This window comes from Acomys minous (genome assembly GCF_964271855.1).
Source record: "Acomys minous genome assembly, chromosome: 9".
NCBI lineage: Eukaryota > Metazoa > Chordata > Mammalia > Rodentia > Muridae > Acomys > Acomys minous.
In genome coordinates, this window is record NC_140490.1 from 82,991,783 (window position 1) to 83,002,781 (window position 10,999).

Here is a 10,999-nt window from a genome sequence, read left to right on the forward strand (position 1 = left end):
TGTCCTATGATCCCATTATTTTGGTTAATTTCTTTGTGTTGTGTGTTTCCTCCCTTTAAAATTCTTTTTACCGTGGACATTCTCCAGTGCCACGGGGCATATCTCACAGTTAAAGAACAATTGACAGGACTCTAGTCTCTAGATCCACTATGTGAGTGCTAGAGATCAAAGGAGGCAGTTGAGATTGTCAGCAAGTGCCCTAAAAGGCTCAGGGAACTCACCACTTGCCCTTATTTTGCTTTCCACGATACTTATGTTATGTGCTGTTCACTTTCATGTGCATATGACTCATGTTTAGTATTCAGAGAAAAACTTGAAGGGATTTGTGTGGGTATCAAAGTGAATGAACTCAGGATGTCAACATAGCAGCAAACATCTTATTCCCTGAAACAATCCTCTGGAATTTGTGTTTCTCAGATAAAGTTAAGAACAAGTATTTAGCTCACAGAATATAATAATATCATCGAAAATTAATAAATGACAACATCAATGTCAGTTTCATTTGCATATACTGGGAGTCCAGCTCCGGGTGAGGACAGGGCCTGAAGTGGGTGGTGGATACAGAGTAGCAGCAAAGGAGTAAGACGTGGGACACCTGCTCCTGTCTTTAGAGGGAGAGAGAGGAAGCACATCTCAGTATGGCTTGATGCAGCTCTGAAATCCTCTGTTATTTTAAGACTTTATTTTACACAAAATCAAAACATTAAACCATGACTACATAACAGCCTCACAGTACATGTTTCCTAAATCTCCAGTGATTGTGTACACACACAAAAACAAAGTGAACAAAGGGCAAGTCGCATGAGAACTACAAACTAACATTGTGATAAACCAGTTTCTTTTCAGCTAAAATAGGTGTCATAAAGACTGGTAGTTAAAGAAATGCTAGGAAAAAGGGCTCTATCTGGTTTGGCTAGGTAATGGTCACAAATTATTTTATGCTACCTTATATCAACCTTATTCTCATTTATTTTATAAAGTTTCTATAATGACTCCCTGATCTTTCTATGGAAGTCCAACTCAGTCTCCATATTTTCCTCCTCTATTTTCTTTTAGATAGGATCACCATCCTTTCCTCTGACTTTTCAAGCACCATGCAGCCTTTTTACCAACATACAAGTGTTGTTTAAGCAAGGAAACTCTTCATTTTTCTACAATACCAGAAAAGTCCTGATCTGACAAATCTGCTCAGGAAGCCAAGCAGTTCACTGAGCCTGTATGTTTTTTCTTTGTCTTTCTCATAAACACTTGTTTCAATATGATCCCTATCTTTATTACAATCCTGTAAAAGAGAAAACACCAGGATTCCTAATACTGCTTGCTTTCCCTTCAGGAGAGTACAGTAAGTGTCATTAACTGTATAATCAAAGTCTTTTCTGTTATCTTGAGACTGGTCATGCACAGGAAGAGTAACAGACAAACCTACTGATTCAGCTGTAGTTTGTCAGCTCCTGCAATTTCCCTAGGTTTTTCTTCTTTAATGGTTTCTCCCAGATTCTGTGTTTCATGCTTACTGATACCACTTAAGTAATGTATTCTATGGAAGGCTCAATGTTTTTGTGTGACTCGTTTGCCCAGGGAATTACCGTTGGTGCTATCCTTATAAACACCAGCTTTTATAAGAATTGTTAAATTACCATAGCCTTAGCCTGGGGTGAGGGGCCCTTAAGAGCAAGGAAATCAGATAGTAAACATGTCAAGGACACAAGCCAAGGTCATGTAGTGAATTTCCACCTAGGGCAGTGAAGGGTCAGTGGAGGACGTCCAAGCACTGGAACACTGACCAACAGCACCTTCAGAGGCTTGGCATTGGCACAGGTTGATTTTACTGTACCAGATGTCCTGTGTTGCTAATTTCTTAATGTCACTACATCAACTATTTGAAAAGGAGGCACCATTTTTGTATGATGAAATGGTTCTACTTATATTACTCAAGGACCAGTGAGAGTGCTCCGTGTAGAAGGTCAGTTTGGTGTGCAAGGCTACACCACATTTAGTAGGTTCCTGGGGGGATTATTTTTGTCACTATGAATTCTTCTATGGTTTTTAGAGTACAGCCACATGTAATGTCTTTACACATTGACTACTTTCATAGGGTTCCTCTCCAGTATGTATCCTTTCATGGGTTTCAAGAGTAAGGAGACATGTAATTGCATTTACATTGATTACATTCATAGGGTTTCTTTCCAGTATGAGCTCGTTCATGGTTTTGAAGATGACAGCAATGTGCAGAGGCTTTATTGGTTATAGGGTTCTTCTCCACTATGAATTCTTTCATGCCTTTGAAGATAACTCTTAGATGAAAAGGCTTGACCACACTGAATACAACTATAGGGTTTCTCTCCAGTATGACTTCTTTCATGACTATGAAGATCGCTCTTCCATGCGAAGGCTTTAGCACACTGATTACATTTCCAGGGTTTCTCTCCACTATGAATTCTTTCATGCAGCTGAAGATGACTCTGACGTGCAAAGGCTTTAGCACACTGATTACATTTATAGGGTTTCTCTCTAGTATGAATTCTTTCATGTATATCAAGATAATGTTTATGTGTAAAGGCTTTAGCACACTGAGTACATACATGGGGTTTTTCTCCACTATGAATTCTCTCATGCCTTTGAAGATTACTCTTAGATGAAAAGGCTTTACCACATTGAGTACAATTATAGGGTTTCTCTCCAGTATGAATTCTTTCATGCTTCTGAAGATAACGGTTACATGTGAAGGCTTTCGCACATTGAGTACAATTATAGGGTTTTTCTCTAGTATGAAGTCTTTCATGCATCTTAAGATGATTCTTATTTTGAAAGCCTTTAGCACATTGGTTACATGTGTAGGGTTTCTCTCCAGTATGAATTCTTTCATGCATCTGAAGATGACTTTTAAGTTGAAAGGCTTTAGCACACTGATTACATTTATAGGGTTTCTCTCTGGTATGAATTCTTTCATGTATATCAAGATAATGTTTATGTGTAAAGGCTTTAGCACACTGAGTACATACATGGGGTTTTTCTCCACTATGAATTCTTTCATGCCTTTGAAGATTACTCTTAGATGAAAATGCTTTACCACACTGAGTACAATTATAGGGTTTCTCTCCAGTATGAATTCTTTCATGTCTCTGAAGATGACTTTTAAGTTGAAAGCCTTTAGCACACTGACTACATTTATATGGTTTCTCTCCACTATGAGTTCTCTCATGCCTTTGAAGAGCACTAGGAAATGCAAAGGCTTTACCACAATGATTACATTCATAATATTTTCCTAAAATGTCAGTCACATGACATGTCCTTAGTGAACCAAGACACACAGAAGATTTTCCACATTCCTTGCACTCATAGGGCTTTTCTCCAATGTGAGTATTTTGTTGAATTCCCACTGAACCTGGAACACCAAGGACTTGTAAACTTCTATTCCATTCATCTGGTCGTCTCATAGTGGGGACGACTACATGGCTTCTAAATGTTCTGAAGGAGAGAGATGTACACTGCTTCTCTCCATAGCCCTTAGGGTCACATGGTTTGTATCCAGAGGGAGAGGTGATATATCTATGAAAGGGAGAATAACAAGCAAACGATATTTACATCCCATTCACACTGGTTAACATTCTGTTTCTCATAGACTTGTGGGATGCGGGTTCAAGTTTCTCACCCACAACAGCCCTCTTGACAAATTTCCCCTACCACTAAACTGCAGTAATTCCCTACAATCATATGAGTAAGACAGACTAGCTTCATTAAAAAAAAACAAACAAACAAACAAACAAAAAAGACTAACTTCATTGTGGACTTTTTCCTTATAGCAGGGCTTGGACATGCACTAATACCCTAATTAATGTCCATACCTTCTGTGATTATTCAGTGTTGTAAAACTAGGTGGACAGACACCACAAAATGGTTCTTCTACAAAATGGTTCCCGTGACTAAAATTTTTTCCCATTCTTGTTTCTTACAGAAACACTATGCAAACACTAAGGAGCTGCTATCTGACATTGAGGTGTATGGTGTTGTAAAATGATATGTCTGGGTGCATAAGAAAATTACCTTCTCTGTCTTCTAGAATTTCGAAAACATTCTTCAATATTGTGGTCTTCCCACTTGTAGCCTATAATACAGTACCAGAAAATGTGCATTACTGGATATTATGCAAAATTTAAATAATTATCTTCAGTAAACCTTAGAACAATGCCTGATTTATTCACCCCATTATTCCTCTTTAACAATCAAACACACATAAAGCACCAATCTCTTAAAAAGCTTTATCCAGTTAAGAAGTGAAGGAAAATTCATGTCATTACCTATGCAAGTGAGGTTCCAATACGTTTCCAGCATCACATCTGTGTAGAGATTCTTCTGAGAAGGATCCAGCAAAGCCCACTCTTCCCGAGAGAAGTTCACATGCACGTCCTCAAAGGTCACTGCATCCTAAAGGAGACCAAATATATGCATGCATATATAAGGTATATATATAGCATGGTAACTGTACACTTCATTGAAATATATTTACTATTGTATACTATACTAGTTTTATGTCACAGAATTTCATATGCAATCACCCATTCATATTCGGAGGAAACAAAAGAAACATCCCAACTCTCATTTCCGTGTACAGTGACTAGGATAGGGCATGTAGGGAGAAATGACTACTAACATATACAAAGACACATGCAAATGGAGAGCATTATTATTGAGAATACATTGGCAAAATTGTACCAAAATTACTATCCTCAACACCATAGGGAAAAGATGGGCATGGTGATGCTCCCCTTTAATGCTAGAGTTCACGGGGCAGAGGCGTATGATATGTGTACAACATTAAGATCTAGTCTTTAGTCCAGCAAGACCTATGGCTGAAATGCTGTTGAACACACAAAGGAAGAAACCCAGACCCTGAACGTTTGCATCTTTCTTCTTTCTAGGATAACTAGAACACGGCTGGCACCATTAGAAGTTGTAGCTTGGAGTGGACGCTGCCTCACTGTAGCCAAGCAGCAGCAGGTTTTGTATAAAGTTGTAGTTTTTGCACCAGGAATCACTTTTCCTTCTCCTCCCACAGTTATACACTTTGCTGGGTGCTGCAGTACCCTTGCTACACATCTTCTGTATGTCAAAACAGGAAAGGGTGGCCTTCTCAGTAATAATCCTACACTTTCTGATAGTTGCTGCCTCTGTTTCAGCACATGGCTGCCATCTGAATTTCCCAGAGCTTTTTTTTTTTTTTTGCCAAATCCGACAAGCTTCATTAATTTCTGCCCCTGTAATTGATCTTTTTCTCAATATATTTGCATGACCCAAGAGTAGCCCCTGTGCCACTGACTGGATGTATTGTATAGAGCTTAGTCCTTTGTTCTTCATTTAGCATGGTATTATCACTTATTTCAGTCCCTACCCAGTTCCCTCAGGGGACATGGAAAACCTTGGATCAGGTAGGATGGAAGCCATGAACCAGCTTCTCAGTGTGCTTAAGTGTTACTATTGTAGCTGATGCCATCTGAAAGATGGATTTCTGACTGTGTTGCAGGGACACATAAGGCTACTAAACCTATTTTACCTATTGATTTACTTATTTTAACAAGTTGAAATCTGAACGTTGTAAATTTGAGGCAACATGCAGCATCAACAACCTGTCTGATCACAGCCCAGACCACACTCCACTGGGATACAGAGGGACCTAGCAACAGCTTGTCCCTGGAGACTGAGGAGAAGGAGAGAAACAAGTGGATGATAACTCTTGGCATCCACAATACAATCTATGCGGTAAGACATATGGTTGGAAGACTCCACTGTCTCTGCTTGAAACCATGGAAACCGTTCCTCTGTTCTTTAGCTGTGTATGTGCAGGGGTGGGGGTTGGGGGTGGGGGGTTAGTCTACCTCCCTGGCCCTGCAGGAGGGACCATCTCCTCCTATATTCATGCTAACCCCACAAAAGACTTCTTAAATAAGAGACTGTAACACTGGAGCCTTTGAGGATCTGGGACCTCAGGAGTGAGCTGTTCTTCACACATATGGGAACTGGCTCCTACAGGGGCTAAGGTGATGGGTGTGTTGTGTGAGTCCTCCACACTGCTGTCCTGCGGTACTTATGTATGCTATTGTGGTCTCACACAGGTGGCAAGTAGAAGACAACCACCCACTCTGGATACTAATTCCATGTCACATGATTTCAGATGCAATCGCTAACTCATTTAGAAGGAAATAGAAGTGCGCCATTTATTTCTGTGCATACTGACTAGGATCTCCCGTTGCAGAAGAAATGCTGCTAACACATACAAAGAGACATGGAAACACGGCAGCATTATTGAGGACACATCAGCAATACTGTGTCAAAATTACTAACTATGAAAACGGTGAAACCCATGGGAGTGCTGGCACGCCCCTATAATCTCAGGTCTCAGGAAGCCGAGACAGGTGAATCTCCATGGTATTCTGGCCAAGCAGGTCTAAGTAGTCATTTTCAGGACAGCCAAAGGTACATAATGAGACCCCGCTTCAAAGAAAACAAAACAAGATATAGAGCACACAGAAGCTCATTTCAGATTCTTCAAAAGACTTAAAACAGTCTCTCCAGGAATACACTTGTCTATCACAAAATTGGAGAGACCCTGTATAAACTCTAAGGTAATATGATCTTCTTATGAAAAACATGAATTTTTGATTAGTTACTGACTGACACAGCAAAGATTTCTCAAAAAGATTAACGATGTAAAAGATTATCCTCAGAAAGTAAATCAACACCAACAAAAACCAACAGCCCATATAAAGGGGATGCTACCATGAAGACCACAAGTAGCATCTGCAGGGGACATGGATCAATCCACAGCCCTCACCTCACAGCTCCCAACCATGCCTGACTCCAGGCCAAAAGAATCCCATGCTCTCTTCTGACTGCAGTGAACACCAGGCTTTCTCACGGTTCACATCCATAAACATAGGCAAAATGGTCACGCACATATTTTAAAAGCTAAGAAAACTAAAAAACATTCAGAAGGGCGGGAAGAATAGACTACATCTGCAATCCAATCATTATTAAGATCAGTGCTAATGACATGCGTGCATGCCTCCCGGGTCTAAAAAATTATACCCTCTTGCAAAGGCCAAGAGTCAAGATGTGGGTAAAGCTCAGCACAACAACAAATGCAAGACATGTAGAAAACTTTAATTCTGTAAGACAAAAATATGAACACCAATATATCAGGCTGGTAACATGGCTTCACAAGGAAAACAATAGTGCCACACCCACCGCGCTAGAGTCTGTGTGACATGCAACCTTATCGGCTCGGAGGATGCTCCGACATCGATCAGGTGATGGGGAACCAGATTCGAGAGGGTCCCTGGCAGAAGCCCAGGTATTTGTTGAGACGAGCATCCCGAGTCCTGGGTGTACAGAGCCTGGCTATTGGCCTACTTCTGCTTTTCCTCCTTCCTTGCTCTATAATCACTCACGCATTCTTATTAAGTTCACCTCCAGGGCAAGGCCGTTCTTACCCTCTGAACATCTCAGTAACTGAGAAACCTGACGTGAGTCCATCGGGAAATGAACCAATGGTGGCCGTGGATAAAGTAGTTCTACAAAAAGCTAAACGTCTCATATTAAACATTACCAAAAACATGACTGTAAATAAAACTACACCTTGGGGGTAAAGGTGTTTATACAGTTGATACAAAAAAAAATGCGACTGTACAAGAGACACTTGACAAATGACAACAGCTAGAGTATAGGCTAAAAAATTCTTTAAAAAAAAAAAGACATATCCAAAGATGTAAAGATAACAAAAAAAAGAAAGAAAGAAACAGTCCCGAGAGTTCCCAGTAAAACAAAAAATAAAACTTAAGACTAGATTTAAAAAAAAATGGTGACAAAGACCCAAATACAAAAGACCATATGCGCTAAAAACCCCTCCCTAGCCTCCATTATCATATATAAAAGTGTATGATAAAAATTTAACACAATGGGTTACTAAAAATAGTAAAAAGATAAGATATTAAGACCACCCGAGTCCCTAAAAAAAAAGTCTTAAGGGCCAAACCTCCATGGTACACTTTTACAACAACAAATGACATAATTACACAACTCACCAAGGTGGTAATAAAGTATGACACCCCATGAGGTTGTTTTGGTTTACAATATATAAGACTACCAAAAATATTAAAATGTGTAAAAAAAATATAACAACTTTATCTAAGTATGGGCTACAGACGTACAAACTTGTACTTCTCTCATGGGTAAAAGCTGTTGATAATAACATGCCTGAAAAAAGAGCCAGCTTTGCCTGGCTAACTACAAATTCTAAAAAAAAGCTCATGCCACCTTCTGAGGTGATTAACCGCAGTCTGTCTCTGGCCCTTGTACACAGCCAGAGGACCCTGTTGAACTTTTAGTTTCTGATTATGGCTGTACTTTACACTTTGTAACCTAATCTGTATCTCTTAAACTGTGGTTTGTAGCTAACAAAAATTCCTGTCAAGACTGTATAAACCACTGTGCTCAAGTAAAGATTTTGACAACAACATTAAACCTCCCTTGTGCTCGTGTCTGTCTGCTGCGCTGAATCCGTCCCCACCTGACATCCTAAGACCCTTGCTCTCCACGGCTGGAAGCCCCCTCGGTGGTCCGTGACACAACAGCGTCTAATTTGCTGTGCATCATTGAAGGATACAGACTGAATTGGTGGTGACGGTGTGACTGTATGAAATGGTGCCTCTTAAGGTCCAACCACACAGAGAAGTCAAATATGGTGAGCGTACAAACACCCACAGCCCATTCCCAGAGACTAACCTAGACAGAAAGAATCCTCCTCCTCCTCAAGGTACCATAAGCACCCAACGAAGACTAAAAACCAGAAACAAATGTGCAAATACATGATAAATCCTGGGAAACTTTTCATGAAACTCATCACATTTTTCACACAGGTCACGGCAGGCTCACAGTGAACCAATAATGATGAATGTGCCATCCTTAACCTCAAAGATCCCCATATTATGTCACAGTCCCAACACTGTTGAAATGATCAAAGTTTCTTCTGACACTAAGGCAGTCTCTTGACTGTGACATCTTGTAAAATCAAACGACAAATTATATCTTCTCAACACACAATGGCAGAGAACACACATTTCCTTTGCAAGGACAGCAACCCTGAAAGCTGGCCAGGTAAACACCAAGTGGGGATTCAGTTTCAAGGGGCGTACATGATTATTTTTCTCTACACTTCTCAGTCACTGTTTCCTTTCTTACACTCCCTAAATGCAGATATTCATGGCAGGTGTGTCGATGCTCACGTAACTTAACATCTTGTCTCAGAATGAAACCCAGCCTTCATCATCATGGACTCATGCAATCAACTCTCTGTGTCCTCACTGGGGACCAGACTCTGCCACATATATGGCTGGAGCAGCGCTGAACACATAGAGGGAGAAACCAGGACTCTTAAACCATGCATCTTCTTTTAAAAAGTAGAACATAGATGATTAAAAAAAAAACAAAAAACAAAAACAAAAACAAAAAAACAAAACATAAGAAGTTCTAGCTTTGGAAGGTCCCAGTTCCACAGTGTAGGAACCAGGCCCGACTGAGCTGCCTGCCTGTCTTGCAGTTTCACGTCCCGTTTCTAGCAGGTTCCGTGTCTGTGTTTGTGTTGGTTAGTTAGTCATGTTTACTGCTTTGAGAACGCACCCCTCCCCTCCTTCCTCCGGACTTTTCCCCCTGTGCGCATCACCTCTTGATGGATTTCACCTGCGAGTGCCATTCCTGTTTTGCTGCCATAAGAAGGCTCTTTGAACACTGAATAAAAGCTGCTGTTGCTGCTGCTGCCGCCACTGCTACTGCTCTCTTAGCGTGGAGGACCCGCTGTGTTATTGTGTGTGTGTGTGTGTGTGTGTGTGTGTGTGTGTGTGTGTGTGTTAAATCCGCAGTCGCTCACCCTTGACTCGGGACCGCGGTGGCCGTGGAGAGATCAGCAGAACATGAGATCAAACCAAGAAACAATGAAAGCACAATTAAAATAGACTAAATGTTGACGAATGAGGCCAGAAGACCCAGTAAGTCTGGCCTTACCAACACCCGTGAACGGGCTACCTTGGCATCTACATACAAATGCGTTCATAACACCGATTTCCTGCAAAGAATTAGTTGCAGACCGATCCTACACCTGAATGTCAACTGCTATAAGACACTAACATAGCTAGCGCTCTGCACGTCAGCAAATCTGCCTTCCCCACTGACAAGAAGAGCAGTTGCTCCTTTCACTGCAGCCACAGGGATGTTTTCACCCGAGGGTTGCGCGCTCCATGCTCTGCGCATGCGCACTGCCTCACTCAGCGGTCTGGCTTCCCCTGCGGCGCCAAGTCAGGCCACAGGTTCCTGCACCCCGGGACCAACCGCACCCCGGCTCCCTAGGCTCCTCCCTGCGCGGGAAATGCAGCCCCCGCTCACCATGGCGCGGATGCCCAGCTCGCCAAGCTCTCCACACAGTTTGCTTCAGCGGGTTACAGCTCAGCACACAGGACCACGAGAAGGTCCCTCAGCCCAGCTAGCAGGATCCCCCACCGGAAGTGCCCTCCCCATTCTTACTCGCACTTCCGGCTGGAGACCCTGATTGGCTAGTGCCGGCTGAGTGACAGAAACATCTTTTGGGGACAGAGCATCTAGGACACAAACCTGTCCCATACCTGCAGACATTGCCATTGCAGTAAAAGCTAGTCTGTCACTGTACAAGCAGTTCCGCTAGCAAACTCTCAGCGACCTAGGAACGTCTTACGTAATCACCTGCGCTGGCCACCATGTGCGGGGAGCCAGCTGTCTCTTAAAAGGACCTGCCATCCATACCAGCTCTGTGTCTTAGGCCCTCTCTAGCTGTCCCTGTGATGGCCCTCTGTCCTTTATGCAACCATCTTGCCCTTAATGGCTCTGCTCCCTGTCTGTCCTCCTGTCTACACGTCCACTTGTCTGCCTCTATCCCTTCCCCCAGGACTTCACTCCGCCCCTCCCCCAGATCTGGTTT

General features: G+C 42.0%; 1 protein-coding gene across 1 annotated transcript; it reads right to left on the reverse strand.

Moving 5' to 3' along the window:
* Window positions 1-711: 711 nt before the first annotated feature.
* Window positions 712-10,546, reverse strand: LOC311604968 (uncharacterized protein). Its single transcript, XM_084795243.1, has 4 exons — window positions 10,432-10,546; window positions 4,299-4,425; window positions 4,045-4,105; window positions 712-3,549 (listed from the first exon to the last, which is right to left on the reverse strand). The coding sequence occupies exons 1-4, from the start codon at window positions 10,432-10,434 to the stop codon at window positions 2,238-2,240; spliced, it is 1,503 nt and encodes a 500-aa protein (XP_084651369.1). The 5' UTR covers window positions 10,435-10,546; the 3' UTR covers window positions 712-2,237.
* Between the last annotated feature and the right edge of the window lie 453 nt (window positions 10,547-10,999).

Bases quoted from the DNA above. Each gene is read 5' to 3' on its own strand.
- LOC311604968 (XM_084795243.1), bottom strand. The intron at 4,106-4,298 runs GTAATGACATGA...ACTGTATTATAG, and splicing joins TTGGAACCTCACTTGCATAG to GCTACAAGTGGGAAGACCAC. The intron at 3,550-4,044 runs GTAATTTTCTTA...TCCCTTTCATAG, and splicing joins AATTCTAGAAGACAGAGAAG to ATATATCACCTCTCCCTCTG.